The sequence below is a fragment of the Acanthaster planci genome, linkage group LG14 (assembly GCF_054643075.1).
Source record: "Acanthaster planci isolate LZ-2023a linkage group LG14, COTS_SCS, whole genome shotgun sequence".
In the NCBI taxonomy this organism is placed as follows: Eukaryota; Metazoa; Echinodermata; class Asteroidea; order Valvatida; family Acanthasteridae; genus Acanthaster; species Acanthaster planci.
Genome location: NC_141790.1, coordinates 3,177,089 through 3,195,455, shown reverse-complemented (window position 1 = coordinate 3,195,455; position 18,367 = coordinate 3,177,089). Strand labels below are relative to the sequence as shown.

General features: G+C 41.4%; 1 protein-coding gene across 1 annotated transcript; it reads right to left on the bottom strand.

The window, feature by feature from the left end:
• Positions 1-1,000: 1,000 nt before the first annotated feature.
• Positions 1,001-18,136, bottom strand: LOC110988420 (neuronal acetylcholine receptor subunit alpha-10-like). The gene is made up of 9 exons (XM_022251886.2): positions 15,932-18,136; positions 15,403-15,539; positions 8,356-8,400; positions 6,414-6,523; positions 5,293-5,546; positions 4,437-4,721; positions 4,003-4,151; positions 3,447-3,659; positions 1,001-2,984 (listed from the first exon to the last, which is right to left on the bottom strand). Exons 1-9 carry the CDS (start codon positions 15,978-15,980, stop codon positions 2,754-2,756), a joined length of 1,473 nt encoding a protein of 490 aa, XP_022107578.1. The 5' UTR covers positions 15,981-18,136; the 3' UTR covers positions 1,001-2,753.
• Between the last annotated feature and the right edge of the window lie 231 nt (positions 18,137-18,367).

The window sequence follows — 18,367 nt, the reverse complement described above, 5'->3', positions numbered from 1 at the left end:
TATTTGCTTGTTTCAGAGAGCCTCATCAAGTTTAGCAAAGGATGGAATGTTCGACAGTTTTGCACAGTAATCACAGATTAATATTTTGTATGTAACTGGTAAACATTTATGCGATTGCAAATTTCTACGAGAACTTTTATTAGCATTTGCCTTATTCACAAGTCGGACATATTGAAAGCGAGGTTAACTTTATTTTGGCACCTGAGAATTAAAGAAGAAAGCACAGATGAAATAAGACATAAATACAATTATCAATGTCGTTCATGCTCATAAATCATTTAGAAGTATGTGATTTATATTATATCTAAAGGTTTTAAGCCACATGTTAAACAAAAGTGAAAGTGAGGCATGGAATCCAAAAAAGTCTGGCACCTCCCCTTTAACGGATTACATTGTATGAGATAGATTCAGAGAACATGATCAAAAATGACTTCCTAGTGTATAAGGTCAATTTAATTTATAAACGTTGTAAACTTTATAGGCTTACGTATTTACAGAAAACTGAAGCGAGGGTGTTGTATTCCTAGAGAGCCGTATAGGTTGAGAATTCACAGCATCCCTGCTTTTGAAAACCTCCATGTTGGTCTGGGTGAACCTTAGATGGCATTACCTTCTTACAAGGCCTTAACCTGAATGTGCCCTTACTCTACAAATTATCCAAATTAATTCTTGACTATTATAGTCCACCAAACACCTTATTTTTTTGTACGTATTATATTTGACCAGATCTTGTCTGAGCGGTGAAGCATTTATTGTCATTGAATATTGTCGTGAATCTTTGTTATTTTCTTTCATTCTGATAATTTGGTTTTTGGCATGAATGATATAGGATAAACTTCAGGTGACTTGACTTCATCCATTCTACTGTGTTTTGATACAAAGGTTAGCGTATAATAATTCATGAACCCTGGGTAAGAATGTAGCTGCGTATACAGAGGTTGACTATAGCCCCTGATTATGTTTCTAACTTGACACTTGGAGCCTTGTTCTGCTCCCCAAATGGTCTTCCCTGGTTACAACACCACTTTTGCGATTTTAATTGGTCTTTGCTCTCGCAGAGCAGAGAACACTTCAACTACATTCCCATTATATAATGATACACAGTTAACGAAAGGACAATTTCATGAGCACGTTCGAATTCTACGGGGCTATATTGGAGAAGTTAGTATCCTTCCGCGAAGATACCCCACTGCATTTGAAACATGACACATTAATTCCGGCTTTCCTGGCCCTTAGTTCAGGTGTCCTGCATGTACGTTTATACCAAATGATATAAAAAGTGACGCCATACCGAATGTCATCGTACAACCTCTCATCAGTCTTTACCCGAAAGGAAATAATTAATCACACTCAAACTATTTCAAACCCTTGGCCGTAAATTGGCCAGTTAAAATCTTTCACTTGAAGATCGCATAGCACCTTTAATAAAAATTTCTCGTATACTGCACTACTTACATACTAACCTGGATTTATGTACAAGACAGTAAACTACTACCACAAAAAGATTTCATCAATAATTTCATGGACTCACTTCATGCAAGTTGTCGACATATTGTACAGTTATATCTACAAAGTATGACGCCATTAAAAGCCCTAATGTCGTACATACACAACGTTAATTAAAAACGATTATTTTGTTTCATTGGGGAAAAAAGATCCTGAGTCATTTAAACACTGTGCCAGCAGTTTCAGACTTACAATTCTGGAATGAAGGCAGAATTAAGTGGAACAAGTTAATAGTTCCCCCTAAATTAGTTCAGGTGAGAAATCACTCTTTGTTTAGTAATTTTGTCATCTTTGTCTCCAGTTCAACCTCGAAAAAGTTTCAGTTCAAAAAGGACGTTGTTCTGTGGACCAAACAAGCCACAAGCTGAGATAGGTCTGAAATTAACCCAGAAAGTGACACCCAAGTGATCTATTCTCATATGAACATTACATGTTTCTTGATTATCTGTGATAGAGTGTTTCCATACCAATCCTAAAAACCTCCAAATTAAAGCACAAAGATATGCACAAGCTCTAATGAAATGAAAACGAACAATGCTTGGAATAATAAGCAGGAAGTTTGTATATAAGAATTCCGTACGGAAACATTCAAATTTGCCAGACTTAGAGCGACCATTTTTCCCAATGACTTTGGAAGGCCGCGTCTCGTGCAAGCTAAGATTTTACCCTCAATCCCTCGAACCAGTGGCGGTTTAGTTGCAGAGCCATAGCGTTAGCGCCATGATGTTAGCTTTAATTTGTTACATTCTTGGCTGACGGTAAAGTCTAAGGAACTTCAACATCAGGAGTCGTGTTGGCAAACTGACGGAAGCTCATCCGGGTACGTAACCCCGGGTTATAAAGCTTCAATCGCTTTAACGCAAAAACGTTACCAAAATAACAGTGATGACTTAACCACGGCAAATCTCCACCAAAAGCCAGTGGCACTGTTTTAACTCCAAACACCTATCATTCAGGCTACAATCAAGCTCCCTTAATACATCTTCAGGCAAATTCGCTGTATCTTTAAAGGAAAGGGGTCTCCATCATATAATTTTCTATGAACTAGTTTTCGACCCAAGAGGTTTCTTTTAATCCAATGAATGCACTTACTTGAACCCTGCAGCTCCTCACAGAAGAGTGTCTATTGACTGGTCTCTATACTAGTCGGTCAGCATACAGCAAGATCAGTTGATGCTGATGCATACCGCCAATCCAGCACAAACCATTGGGGGTTATAACATTCTCAACCGTACATAAAAACTAAATCACTCCACAGGTTTGAGCACCTCGTCCGGCAGGTCATGGTCCTGGAAAATCTGCATGCCGATGACAATGTCCATGACGACCACGCAGATGATGTAGGCGCCGAGGAAGAAGCGATCCATGACCTTGGCAACGCTCTGCCACTCATTAGCCATATCTTCCTCCCGGTCCTTCTCGGCGAATCGCTGGGCCAGGAACCTGACGTTGGACAAGGTGTCCATTATGGCTTGCTCCTGTCGGGGGAAATGGTGTAGAAACAATCATTATCAAGCCTTCAAAGGAAGACCATGCTGGCTCCCTGCACCCAAGGCAAAAGTTAAGCAGTGATTTTGGTATTAAACCAAGACTCCCAGACTCTTTCAAAGGTTTTGTTTGTTCAGCTATTACGTTCCAAAGGGTTGAAGTAATTAGTTTTAAATAGTTTGGAGTCAAACTTGATCTTTTGCTGACAGGGCCAGGATGAACATAATGACACCACAGCTTTTATTCGTGCATAACTCTAACATCAACAGCATTTGCTGTTATGGAAAGATCCTTCAAAGTCAGGTAGGACACATTGTATTCTTTGCAAGATTTTGTTGATACCTTTCAAGTCACCTTTTTCTCCAGTGGCAGAGTCTACCAAATTGCAACTACTTTTGATAATGTTAGACTGAGTGGATAAGAAAGACGAAAACGTAAGCACTTCAACTTACCTTCCAATCCCACGGTCTTCGGGGCTGGCTGGTGGAGGTTGTGTACGCCGTCTCCGTCTGGCCGTGCCGGGGAGTGTTGTTGACGCTTGGCGTGTCGTCTTTGGACAAGTAGGAGTCCTGGTCCAGGTAAGTAGTGGCCGTACTGGCCGTGGGCACCAGCTGGAAGTGGTGTTTCCGACTGTTATAAATGTTCTTGGTGCGGCGGCTGTTTACCTGTTGGGCAGAAAGGAGGTCAGAGTTGACCTAAAACCAGCCAACAGCCTATGTGGATGTGTGTATGGCGCATCGGTCATTTTCATTATTTTGACGGTTAAAAAATTTCATCCATTTCCATCAATTTGGAGTAAGGCAATTCAGCTCCATACATGCAGCTATGTCACAAAAATCTGTCATAGTAGTGTGACTGCGGGATATATGGTACGGGTTGGGTCGGGCTGGGTTTGGTTCAAAAATTTCTGGAACAACTTAGCCCAGAAGCATGGGTTTGACGAGGTAATATAAGGCTTGACTGGATACTTGTTGATAATAACTGGCGTCTCACTACAACTTCGCTCACTTTTAGGCAGAAGATGGGAGCCAGACCACCAATGAAGATATTGTGCACCCAGTTAGGTACACGGTACTTGCGATGATGGAGGTTCAGCACGATGACTGTCATGAAGGTTGAAAAGGAGACTAAAAAAATGGTCACGATGTAGTATCGTGCTGGATCAAGAAAACAGAGAATGTTTCAAAGTTGTGAGCTGGACCAAAGCAAAATAACTATACTCAAAGTGGAGTGAGGCATTTCTTCTTAATACTATGGTTTAGCCGTGCTTTGTGAAAATTTTCCTTAATGTCGGACACAAAGATTCTTTAGAGCATATCATGTTGCATACTTTAAAGTCAAAAGTTGTACAATTCCTGGGTTAAAGTGTACTCCAATATATATATTAAGTAAGTTCAATTGAATTAAAAAATTAAAAGGAATTAAAAAAAATTAAAGTCTACCAATGATAGGTATATCATCACTGTTGGCGGGCATGTTCTCCGCCACGACCAACATGAACACCGTCAGCGACAGCAGGACAGTGATTCCCAGAGAGACTTTCTCCCCAGAGTTGCAGGGCAGGATGAACTCAATGATGGACATGGCAGAGATCAGCGCGCACGGGATGATGAGGTTGACCACGTAGAAGAGCGGCTTGCGGCGCAGAATCAGCGTGAAAGTCACGTCCGGGTACTGCTTGTCCGGGCAGCAGGCATAGATCTTGACGTTACGCTTGAAGTTCATCTCTGTGTGTGGTCAGGGATTTAAAATAACAGTAAAACATTGCAGACTTTTGGAGCTATGACATAACTGTTGAGGGGCTTTGGGACGCTTGGTGGTAGCAGACAAATTGATCTCGGGCCTGAAAACTTCTAATTATAAGGGTTAATAAATTACAAAACGCCTCCAACTAGTAAACCATTTAGTAATGGCCACTACATTTCAATTTCAGTTTCAGTGCTTACGGTAACTTTTTTGTTATAGTGCTGCACCTATGAATAGACGTCTGATAACGAAACGTCCGAAAAACAGGCAATACTCAACAAAATCATTAATATGAAAATTATACTACAATAGCAATTTACAGCCCAAAGTGCTGATTTGCAAACAACGTTGAAAAGATTTGCACTTTCAGATTCAGTTGAAAAACAAACAAACAAACAAACAAACAAAATTAAAAATTACCTATGGTTCTTGGTTAATAAAACATGGTAGGTCTAAAATTGAACCACGGATTTATTTGTCAAGAATCCGCCCTTTAATTAAGAAAAGAAAGAAAGAAAAACTCTTTATTTCAATAGCAAAAGAATAGCTCACTGAATGTGTCCCATTCGCCGTTATGCTGGTACATGCTCGCATCGGCTACTGCCTCCGGATAGTCGATGAGCCTGGCGTCATGCTGCCACGAACCGAACTTGAGGTTGCACGTCTGAGCGTCGAACGGGTAGAAGTTGACGTCGACGCTGCACTGGCTGATCAGGGTGATGGGCGCGCTCCAGTCCACGCTGCCGTCGTTGTTAATGATCAAGGTGGTCTGAATGGACATCAGCTGCTCGTTGGAAGTTTCGCGACTGAGTTTAGGACGGTGCGGATCCAAATGGTGGGGGGGACAGGATAGGGTATAACAGGAATGGACGAGACGTAACAGATCGCGTAAAATAACAACATATTATAGAAATTAGATTTGGAAGTGAAGACGGCCTGGTAAATACTAAATAATGCATTCGGCACACTCCAATGATACATTCCACAGGAAGAAGTAATCATTTTTGTAAATGTTACAGGAGTCAAATTGCGCAGAACATTTACTGCCTTTTCACCACATCGCACTTTATTTCCTGGATGATGAAGGGTCAGCTATCGTCAGTCATTTTTCATACAGTCAAGGCCTTGGTCTAAACATAATCACAATTCAATATATAAACTTTTGATTCCGGATGTAGCTATAGCGAAGTTTACACCACTACCCCATTGCGAGGTTGTCTTCACTTGGCAAAAAATGCATGGTTTATTACAGCACAAGGACAAAAATGCGTCATTTAAAAAATATGTTTCCACCCGTGAAAGCCTTGATTTATTTAATTCATTTTGGTACGGCTGGAGAAAAAATATTCTAAGAAGCCACGTACCACCAACACACTCATGAAATTTATCCAGTGAACTATTGTGTGTCATGAGTAGTTCTTAGTATAGTTAAATTTAAGCACACTGTTTTGGCACAGTGAAATTAAAGTATGAAAAACTGTCAAATATCACGTCACACTAAAATTGTCAAAAAGGGAACAGCGACCAAAATAAAATTTCCGAACCAGCTCTCAGTTCTGATACGGCGTACTAAGACGAGTAAATTACGGTATGGAAACACTAAGGTCAGAAAAAAATTCATCTACATAACTAAGTACAACTGTCATATGCACTGTTTCTGATGTATCACTTACGTGTTATAGAGCACCGTGTCAGGCAGCCACACCATGTTAGACGGCAGGCGCACAGCTGTCAGGTTGTTGTAATCCTGTGGGTCCCATCGCAGATATTCATCGGTCCAGCGCTTCAGGAGGAAGACAGTGATGGCGATCGTTTAAAAAGATGTTATCATGCACCCAGTTAAGGTGATATAATCAGGGTCATAATATTAGTCGGAGTTAAACGCCAAAGGATCTTAAGGAAAGAACCATAATTTAAGCATGGTACAAAGGTCAATTTGGCCTAAGGTTTACGAGAGTTCAAATTGGACAGCGTCTTTTAGAGTGCTGAGAGTACTTTTTTACTAAAAGGTTTTTAAAGAATGAGGCGATACATTTCTTTTGATTGGCAACTTTATAACAATAAGTAGGCAAGGCAATATGAAGGAAACGAGGACATGTAAATCTCAAACGTTTTCTACGTTTCAGGATGGATCTTTTTGAACAGTTTTCAATACTCATGCAATATAATGTTGACTCTTTCAAAGAAGAAAAGGATTGTGGATAACTACTGGAGAAGCCCTACAAACGTAACTAGTCAACCATGTTAGAGTTTCCCGCCCCCGCTGCGATCGAGGCCATACATTTTTCTTCTTTAATTCACCACATGTCTAGGGATGGAACCCAAGTCTTCTTAATAACTATAATTCAAGCACGGGTGTCAAGCACATTAACCTTGTCTCCATGGCACGACTCAGTCATGTATACGTTACACAAGGTTAAAGACATACTTCAAAGACAGCAGCCAGCTGAATATTAAGAGGTCGCTTACACCTCTGTCGCCAGGTCTTTCGGGGGAAACAAAAGTAGCAACTGGTAGTTTTTAAATGGCAAATGTTGAGGTGTTATAAGAAAGCTTACAACTAGAAATGGGTGGATAAATGAAACTAACACGCCAGGTGAAACACATAAAAGATGCTTGATTTCATCCTTAAGATTGTTGCTTTCTGGAGTGCTTATGGCCGTCACTCTACTTCATTTAAGATAAAACAAACACCCAACCACCCACCCCAACAAAAAAGTTACATTTCTGAGAGTTGAGGGATGTAAACAGGTTTAATCGGTATACCGATTAAAGCTGTTCACATGAAACTTTGAGTGTTCTTGTATTTTGTTTGTTTTTTCTGTTTTAATTTGCGTTCCCATCATCTTTGTTTAAAGGACATAATGCAAAGGCAACCTAGATTACGATCATTCCCGATGACGTCAAGAATTAAATGTTCCGTTAAAAGCCCAACAATAAGGTAAGAGAAAAATGAGTCGTTTAGTATGAGTCATTTGCAAAGGTAGGGAGTATGTAATCCTGTTTTTTTTAAGGCGTTCAAGGTTCTTGATTATAGTACCTTCAGAAATGGCAGAAACGTCTGGATGAGATTAAAGACACACTCACTTCAAATCGGGAAAAAACGTCTGCATGTATTTATGAGCGGTTTCTAAAAATGACTGTTTTCGAGACGTCTATCTGTATCGCTGTGCTGTAGCCCGCGATGATCCCCCAGAAATTGAGAGCGTCGGCATTTTTAAAAAAAATTACTGTCACCTTTTCGTACGGGGGATTGGGTGATCATTTACGGACAAACAATTTAATCGTCGTTTTGGGAAAGAAAAACCTGTTTTTTTTCCAACCAAATGATTCAAGTCTTTGATACGCCGCTGTGTTAGGTCTACGTTTGGTACTGGTAATGTACTGATTAAGGCTAGGAGCATATGTGAAGTGCTTAATATCGGAGGTTTCCTCCCACCAAGTCAGGAAACATTATTCGAAAAGCAATGCTTGTTGCGATTGAAGGTACACAGTTCCGATTTCCCTGAATTACCGTTGGTGCCTTGTGCCAACTTCCGCATTCCTTTTCTCTAGGTGTCATTGGGAATTTCGAGCGCCATAGAGGCTGTGGGGCAGTCTAATTTGGCCACTTACCTGTGTTAGCCACACCATTGTGCTGATCGTCTGGTACTTTTCAATCTACAGTAAATACAAGAAATGTCCATTAGATATTCTTGTGTATTTTCGACAATTCAGATCATAGGGGTAACCTGCTCAGTGAAACGTGCTCACTCACTTAAATCTTTATGATTAATTACAAGATCCAGCTACACCAGATGTTAAGAAATCAAGCTTATTGATAGTTGTTCACGTATTTTTTTTTCTGTGAAAGTGGGTCATTTGCCTATATAAGGACTGTTGTTTTGTGGGCAATTTATCAATCGATGGGTTATGTGCTACACTCTAGAATCCTGAGGTCTTCGTCTTTATGAAGGGCACCGACGGTGACATTAAACAGTGCAGTGTAACCGTAGCATTTATAGGCCTGGCTTCAAGTCTGGATTGCTTGGCTAGCTTCGTGCGCTTAATGACCGAGGGGAACACATGTAATGGGTCTGTGCACTGAGCTGTTACCGGACGATTAATGTGCTATTTTGAGGGTCTAGTTATTACACTTCTTTTTTCTGGTAAGGTCTCATGCTTTCACTATTCTCCTTACATAAATCCTGCCTTGCAACCGATCCTGGGACCTGCACGGTCGCATGCGCTTTTGGAGTGATTGTTGCGTCTGCTCACTGTCATGTTTCCTTCTTTTGAATCTGACGCTCCTTTTACCGCGGCGTCCATCGATCTCGATGAAAAATTCCTTTGGCTGACATGGGGACAGAAAATCTCTGTTGTTTTCATTAGGAGGTGATCGTACACCAGACTCAAAAGCTTTACCGACACTAGTCCACCGTGTAAATATCCGTGTATAATTCGAGCCCAGAGCTCATCAAAGCTCATGTGCAAGATTCCTATCTGTCATGGCTTGATAAGGTCTAATATATAATCCCGTACTGAACAATCGTATGCGAGGTTTAAAGGGAGTTTACTGCGCGTATACCTAACGTTACCCATAATGCAATGCAATTTAAACCACATAAGCATAGTATTTGTCAACAAAGACGCCACTGAACCCTTTTGTGAAGAAGTTTTTGGTGAGTGTGGTCATGATATTGTGCTATTTTTAATTCTATTGGTCTTAAAGTGCAATCACAACAAATTCGTCCACGATGGTAAGTCTCGATTGTATTTAAAAGACGAATTACTAATTCACTGTCTGGGATTACAGCCGTATAAAATTATTTTTAATATTTGTAATTATCTTTTAGGATTTATTGTTTTAATTAAGAGTTGAATATGTCCTAGTAATTTATCTTTTAGTATAAGTGTTTTCTGTGAATTTTTGTCACCTTTTAATTTTATCGATGTTTAATTGCATTTTGATGATGTATTGCCTATTCTGTTGATTCTTAAATTTCAACATTTAATGAAATTTATCTATATATTTGTTACAGTACTGACATCATGCATCACTCCGCGTGATGAATGATATTTTTCTTTCATTTACTGGTTTTTGTCACTATCAACAACACGCATCCTCTCGTAGATGGAAATAGATACTAGCTAGACAATTGTTGTCGATGACCAGTGTTATTGCAAGGCTAAAACTTTTTTCACTCTCTGCAATTAATGGGCAGGAATTTGCTTGCATTTGCGCGATTGACATTTCAATGTTGCCGGAAGAGCCTAATATCTGTGCCGGAACAGTCAACGCAACACGGGAAACATTTCTGGTACACATAACTCAAGACTGGAAGTTCCCCACAGTCCTGGGTTATTTGGCATGATGAGTCCAGAATTTATATTCGTTTTGGTAAAATAAGAATACATTTGATTTTTTTTTTCAATGCAAGTCGACATTGAACATCGCCAATATACTGTTCTTTAATGAAGTAAATTCAAAGTACAGGCCCATGCGTGAGAAAAAGCCACCAATCGTGATGTTGGTAAATCTCCACTCAGTCAAAATAAGGCAAAAATCGAGGCATGAGACCCAATAACAGTAATTTTAGGCTGTGAATAACGCACGGTAGGTCCCATCACTCAAACAGTGGCACAAAATCGTCGAGAAACATAAACCCCGTGCCAATATCACCCCGCCAAAATAGAACAAACAAGTCGAGAGGAATTTCCCCAGAGGTATACATTAAAAAATCCGTCAAATCACAAAAAAGCACAGAAATGTGACTTCCCTTATATTGTACGAATTAATCCTTATTTGTGCGACAACAATATTCACCTCTCGTGTTATACCTTGTTTGTTTAGTGCCTCCTGAGCTCTCTTCAGTTTGGGGGCAATTGCGTACCACTCCAATCTCACAAATGCAAGGCATCTCGTGAGGGATTTTAGAAGGGAAAAGGTGTGTACATGTTCCCTCATTGCGGCTGGCGCCGTGATCTACCCACCGTGTCAGTGCGTGGCACGTGTTGGCAGAAAAAAGGCCCATATCGCGATGCTCCGAGATTATGAATCAACAGGAAGACCAATTAAAATCTGCACTCGACCAAGTCGAACATTTTGCGCCCGAAAACACGCGTGAAATGACGACTGCCTTGCCGTCACTCGTACCTCTCTCGTTTTGACGAAAAGAGCAAAATTCTCTTTCTTTCTCGAGACTCAGTGTTTCGACACGGGCTCTCCCAAAAGCCCCTCTCAACAGTTCCCTGGGCTGGGCTCTCTGAATAAAAATTGGCATTAAAAAAAAGATATTTCGAGCGCGGTGATCATGAATTTTAATGACCGGTGCAAGCCAGGAAATGCCAGTATTTTTTGGCTTTCATTGTGTAGTCACAAGCTGAGCTATGCATGTTTCGTTGACCAGACGTTGAATGCATGCCTGACCCCAAACTTGGAATGAGGGGCACTCTCCTCTGACATACAGCTGCAGCGGCGCGATTGACTGCACGTGGATACTATATACACTGAAAAAAAAAACAAGACTGCATCACAAGCAGCCAAGATTTAGATTCCAACTAAGTGTAAAAGCGAAACTTGCCTGGCAGATTGCTGTTTCATGAAGTCGATATGAGATTGTCACGATGGCTATGTGGCCATGCAGTCCTGGAAGTGGCATCAGATTCAGGAGTGGCGGGAGAGGAGAATGGTTTGGATGGGCTTTAACTTGTGTCTGTTTTTGTTAGTTTTTATGTTCTAGTTTCCTCTTTCCGTTGGTCCATGTGATGGATTGAAACCCAAAGGGGCAGTTTTTCCCCATCATGTGGGGCCTCGAGCGAGACGAAGAATGGGCACTACTTCTTAGCGATGGAGGCCCCTTTGGTCGGAACTGAACTCTGCGGGTTAACGAACGACTATAGGACGTGCACGCGTCACGGTCGCATCGCTACCAACAAATTGAACAGTCCCGACCAATGGCGCTCTTTTCGACCAGTGAGAAGGTGCTTCTTCTCGAGGCGTATAGCCGGTCAGGGCGGATTCTACCCCAGGTTATTACGGCGCCCAAAATGATCAGTCTCCCTTAAATAATGCCAAGCTTCAGTTCCGTCTAACAAAACGATTGTGTTGGTCTCGGTTGCCCCCTGCACTAAGCATTAATTTCTTTGTGACAGTATTAAGTAATAAGGAGGCCTACTTCAGATCCACTCTGGCTTTTGGGGGAGGGCAGGGTTAATCCTTTAAGAGAGCCGAGCAATTTTCAGACCATCTCACAGCAGGGGAGAGAAGGATTTCGCTGTACCTCGGCTGTCTCGCGCCTGATCTTTATGAAATGATGCTGGCATGTAAAGGGGAAGTTTCAGTGTAATCAAACAGGATTTTGTTTTTGTTTTACGGTCATTTGAAGTTCACATCCCCACCCGCGTTGGCCCGAGTGCATTGAGCACGAAAACAGAAAAACTGTACGTTTTTGGAAGACTCGTCTAGCAAACCTGGCCTTGCGCGAGATCCATAATCCGATTTGATAAAATTGATGTCAAAGTGACCGTGTAGAGAGAATACTTTGAAGGCCCGGGCAAGGAAATCTTCACTGCATCGGTATGGTATTGAAGGGGGATTCCGACCCCGTGACTTTTGTAGGGTTGAGCCACCTTAACTTCCTCCCAGGGATGTGCTAGTGTACGGTACTACTCGTAGGTGTCCGCTGCTTTCGACACGTTTAATCTTGTACTTGAACCCCCCCCCCGTTACAGTGTACATACCCCTTTCAGTTGGTGCCCGGTAATACTTCATTGGCAGAGCGAGGAACCATTGAAAAACGTGAAGTGCAAGCCTTGTATTACTGCTTTGTAGTGTGCATGAGGACTGTGCCGACAAAAGACCTCGTCCCAAAGCCTAAAACAGATCACCTGTTGCTTTGTGCTCTTCTCCTCGGTTAGTGAAGTCACATGAACGCATGTTGGGAAATCACTAAAATTGACATTTGTGGAGCAGAGTAGCTTGTGACAGAAGTCTCTTTAACTAAGTAGCTTACCCCTTTGCACCTATTCCCTTATCTAATTCTCTCCGAAATCTTTTCCAATTATATCTATAATCCGTCCTGACGATGCCAGGGCCAATATTTGCCCCCGAGAATTGAAGTGAATTAAACCGCCAGTGAAAAAAAAAATTGCTCGGACAAAATCATTGCAGTGCAGTTCCCATGCACGCGCACTTCCCGAATACCTGAATTTGCGGCCTCGTCAAAAAAAAAAAAAAAAGATGCACGACATGTAAGCAGCGTCTCCGTTCATGGTCGCGGTATTGCAAATCCCGCCGAGCGCCAGATTTGATGAGGTGTGAAAATGTATAAATTAAGCCCAGGAGTCACGATGCTCGGTCTGGTCCGTACTGCTGGGGATGTCAGCCGGTAAAACTGCGCATTATCCTTTCCCCGTGTGCTCCTATGCATCGACCGCGAGTGCATCCGCTGACAAAGTCAACGGGGTGAAAGAAGTGGCCCCGAGAACTGATCAATACGTAACTGCGCTAATAGGGCATCTGAAAATGGAAATCCGAGGCCAAATTTTTGGGGGGACTGAGACTTTTTAAAAAGTGCCGCACTGGGAGGGGAAGTGCGGGGGGGAAGGATCTCCGTACGAGAAAGGATTCCACGATTATCTCGGTTTTATTATTTTGTTTTTCCGGAAACAGGGGAGGGTCCTGTGACAAAGAGGAGAAAAACAAACAGACAGCGGGCGGAGGGAAGTGCTCCCCTCTTCGATAACGAGATAAAAATCGATTAACCGAATGTTTAATTCGACACTGCTGATTTAATTCGGAAGGTAGACGCGAACACATTGCTCGATCCTTTCTTCTCAGTATCGAGTTTCACCGGATGCAGTTGATCGAGGATACGTTTAGAAGTCAAACAATCTGTCGTGATGTACTTTTGGATGGATGAGTTTTGATAGCTTTTTCTCTTGGCTCCAGTGACATTTTAATGCTGTTTTTGCTGACGTGCATGCAGATAAAGTTGTTTTCATCCAACTCTTCGTACAAACCCCTGACAACCTTCTTAGAGGGTCCGTGAAATGCAGTGTTTATGTTTGTTTGTTTGTTTGGTTTTTTTTGGGGGGGGGGGTTCAAAGCATGCAGCCCTTGAACACGCACCGTTGTGTCCAAACAAACTTATCAATTTCTGTCTTCCTATGTGTTGGCATACATTTTGGTTTTCGTATTATTGTGAATTTCTATATTAAGTGTGAAAACCTGCGTTTACATGTTACATCGATTTGTACATAAAAATTGTTTGAATTGTCATTATTTTGTTCCAACATTTCCTTTCTCTTATGACGATTTTTTGTTAATAATAACAATAGAAACAGGCATAATAATAACAATAATAATAATAAAAAAAACACTCCCGGCGCACAATTAAATTAAAGAACATAGTACAAATGCAAGTGAGTCAGGGCACAAAATGCAGATATAATCATACAATACCGTAACAGAGTCCTAAACAAAAACATCCATCTTAGGGTGGGTCTTTACGCTACGCTGGAAAGATGATTATGAGTGGAAAACATGAAGATAGAGGAGAGGGGGTTCCATAGGCGAGGAGCAAAAACAGAGAAGGACCTGTTCCCCACTGTCGTCTTGATCGAGGTTGTGTTGCAAGTATATTGCAATAGGTCTATGGCAATCCCGTTGAGCAAAAGTTGACAGATTTGCATCACAGCAAAGTCCTCAGTTAATTGTCTGGAAAAACATTTCTATGACTTTAAATGTTTAATAAAGAACATTTTCAATAGACATCAGCCATAAAAGACGTCAAATAGGTTTTTAAAGAAAGTACGTAAATCAATAATATAATAAAGTCGCACAAAAAGTGTGTCTATAAAGACGGGTACGTTAATAGCATGGTCCCTTTAAACGCTGCAAGAACAAGTCAAAGAGTATGTCAACCATAGGGATGAAGATACACAAGCAACCAGACCTCATATATTTCTTTTTCTCGAAGTGAGGACTAACTGATTGAGTTTTTTTTTAAATTACAATTCTGTATTCAACCAAGCTAAGAGTCCTTTCCTGCTCTACTTTTATGAAGACAGTACAAGGCAATGCCAAACCGGTAAACAATGATACTTTAGATACGTTCAGGGGAAGCAAGACAAACTCTACACGCGTCTCTCAGTGAGTGCTCTCTGTGAGCTGAAAATTGCATGCAACAAATTCATGGGACGTCGGTCGTACGCGAAATTCACCCTCAAAGTTTAATACCCCTGGTTTCACAAGAATAACGTGTCATTAGTAGTAATCGATATTGCTTGCCTTGCTTGTATATACATGTACATTGTACAGTTTTGTTATGCATGTTCATCGCTTTTCACAGTGTCAGAGTGTTGGCTAAAGAGGTTTTTGCAGAATGGAATCGCCTAAATTTTAATTGAATTTCGGGCAATGTTCAACTGAGCGAATTTCCCTGACGAGTAGAAACAGTTGTCGAACAACTCACAATTCATTCCTAAAGAGACCATGACTGTCATTTATGAAGCACACAATGAGTAAGAAGTTTCAAATGTAACAAAAAACTTTAAAACTGTGTTTATTTTATTCAGAACCCTAGAGACCTGTCACTTGTAGTTGTAAGACTCTTTACTCTTCTGATATTACAACTCAATGGAAGGCTTTTAATTAGAGTTTTTTGGCTGCGTACTTACCACGTCATTAATCTGGCTCAGGTACAACTCAATAGTGATGAGAATGGGCGTGGTTTCGTTGATGACGGGCCGGATCACCTTGTTGTAGCGTTTTTTGTGGAAGATGTCATCAATTAGACGGTATTGCTCCTCTGAAGCTAAAGGCAGAAACACTTCAAGTTGAGTGCATTTATATTTCAATGGGGAAAAACAAACAAAAACCAAATAGCCAAATATCATTCCCTTTATAAATTGATCTCAGTTGTTGTAATACTCTCGGTCGGATTTGCTATTTGCTGGGCAAACACTGGGCTACATTCTGAACCTTTATTCTAAGTTTTCTTCGTTAGCAGCCGATCTGAGTGAAACAAGAAAATTTTAGTTGAATCTTTTGCTCTTCACATTGAAACACGCGAGTCAGTGGGGAAAATAAGCTGTTCGTTTTATTACTTTATACCCCAACTGTAAAATCAGATTGATTTCAAGATTTCGCTCAAAAACAAAAACCAAACACAGTTTTGTTCGAAAAAAATGAAGAAAAAGAACTCACCTTTAGTAAAGGAGACAGCTGCCAATGCAAAAATCCAGAAGCTCTGCATATTTCCGAAGGATAAAAATCTGGACAATATCTCCAAGAATTCAATTTGCTCGATGAAGATCCAACTCTCTCGCGCGGCAACGTCTTGAAGGGTGCTTCGTGCGTGAACAGTGAGATAATCTCCTCCTTAATCAGAGTATGTCAGACTCTCTGCTGTGAGTGGATTGTTCCATTTCCGAAAGGGGGGGTTGGTGGTGGCAGCTAACTCCGTACTTATTTTGGCCATTGCGACGGGAAGTTCTTTTATAATATTGTATTTCTTACAAAACGTGTTGTATAGCGAGAATTCATCTCGTGAAGTATTGGTTTTTATTTGCAAGCCATTTGGAACGCAACAGTTCATTTCTCTGACTGACAGATTACCTCAATCAGTCCATGTAAAAAGGTCTTAAGAGTATGAGGGCGCCACAGTCATTAAAAAGCCAGTGTAGATCCTTTGACTGCAATCGCCCAACCTTAACTTCATTCCTAATCTCCACAAAATAAAAAAAAAATGATTAACACAAGCTGCAGTCAAAGAACCCAAACATACAAACGGACCCACCAGAGCCATGTGATGTTAGCCAAGGACCACTTCACTTGTGAAGAAACACTGCTCAACGAAATCAATCTACAGCTTGTCTTTTGACCTTATTTTGATTGTATTAGCCTACAGCTTTACTGACATGCTGTAAAACGAGGGCGCTTCAACGATCCGCAGGCCCACTCTGTTCCTTCGGCCCGACAGTTTAATTATCCAGACAGTGTCGTAACTACGGGGGGGGGGTGACAACGGGGGCACATCCCCCCTCCAAGGGTGTCCCCCATTTGAATTCTATAATAATCTCTGTCGAAATGCTGCTGGAGCTTATTTTCTCGTGGTGTCCCCTTGATAAAATGTGTGCACCCCTGGGTGCCCCCCGGACATTTTAGCCCCAGTTACGCCAGCGTGTCCGGAACTAGTAAATTATCAGAATCGGCTGTTTTATATTATTATAGAATTGCGTATCGTTGGTGATTTTAACTTAACTGGGGTTTTCGCTTTTGCCCATCACCCTATAATTACAGAGAAGGCAAATGCGTGACGTAAGTGTTCCTTTGAAAACTGACAGGTCAACACGTGATCATACGTATGGCGTAGCAAGCATGTATAACACCCAATGCCTTGCACGTCTGAACCTTCCTCCATGGAAGATGTGACCTATTTTCTTCACAAGATTTTGTGAAAAGGCATCTGTACTTCGCAGTCCCTAATAAGTGCAGTTGCAACTGCAACTCGCGACAGCTCTGCCTTTGTGCGTAACTTCAAAGTTACTATCCAAATATCATGCATTGTCTAAAAGAAGAAAAAAAAAATCAATGAAACAGAAGAAAATGTACACCCTGCACTGTAGCTCCAGACACTACAAACACCCTCACATATTTGAATACAGGTTGATATCAGGTCCGCTTATAGAGGGCGTCGTTTCCTCTTGATGTACCAGAGCCGTTTTTCAATACTCGATTTTGTGTCAGCCGTTATCATTTACAACCTGACTTTGACGTTATTAACTCAAAACTAAATCAAACCGTGCCGCGGAAATATCATATAAGGTGCAGAAAAGCAATATTCCAAGGTACTTTGATTACATTTGAACGCTTTTGACCAATACAATTAGGGATTGATTTCGGAAAAGCATCCTGATGGAGACAAGGCCGAGTATTGGAAAATGGCCCCTGCAGGATAGAGATCAGCTATGCACAATTTACTTGGCCACGCCTGGATATCATTAACACTCACTGCACCCACTGAAGTCTCAGTCAAGGGCTACTTACGTTTCTCACTTAGTGGTATGTCAGTTCAAGCTGTATTCTTCGGGTACGACCACAGAGATTGCATGTATACATTGGTTCAGAAGATATCGAGCACCAGCGTTTGCAATGAATGCCCCCGTAACAGATGATTCTGTCCCTCTGGCCGAGTCGCAATCCGGTAAATATGTCCGGGGACACAAAATCTGTCCCCTCCAGGTAAACCTGCCCCCGTGCCCTCAGGCTCAACGAAAATGTGTCTGCTTTGGTGCATGCATGGTACATCAGTGTGCCCCCACGGAAAGTTTCAAGTCCAGCACCCAGACTGCATATTACTGTGTTTCAACTGTTTTTCACACAGGGTCTGGAGGGTTGCCAAGCTGCTTTTCTTTTTTTTAAATGCACGTTACGTCATTGCACAGCAAGTGGTCCACTTGTCCCACATGCACATACCCACACACAAAATCGTCTGAAGGAAATACATGTATGTCACAGCTACCGAGATGCAGAGTATTGCGGGTTAGGCCTATTTGCTTTTCTCATTGGCGCATGTAGGCCTCTACACTCGGTGCAGACATGTCGTGCGCACGCTGAGGTTTTGACCGATGAACTTCTCAA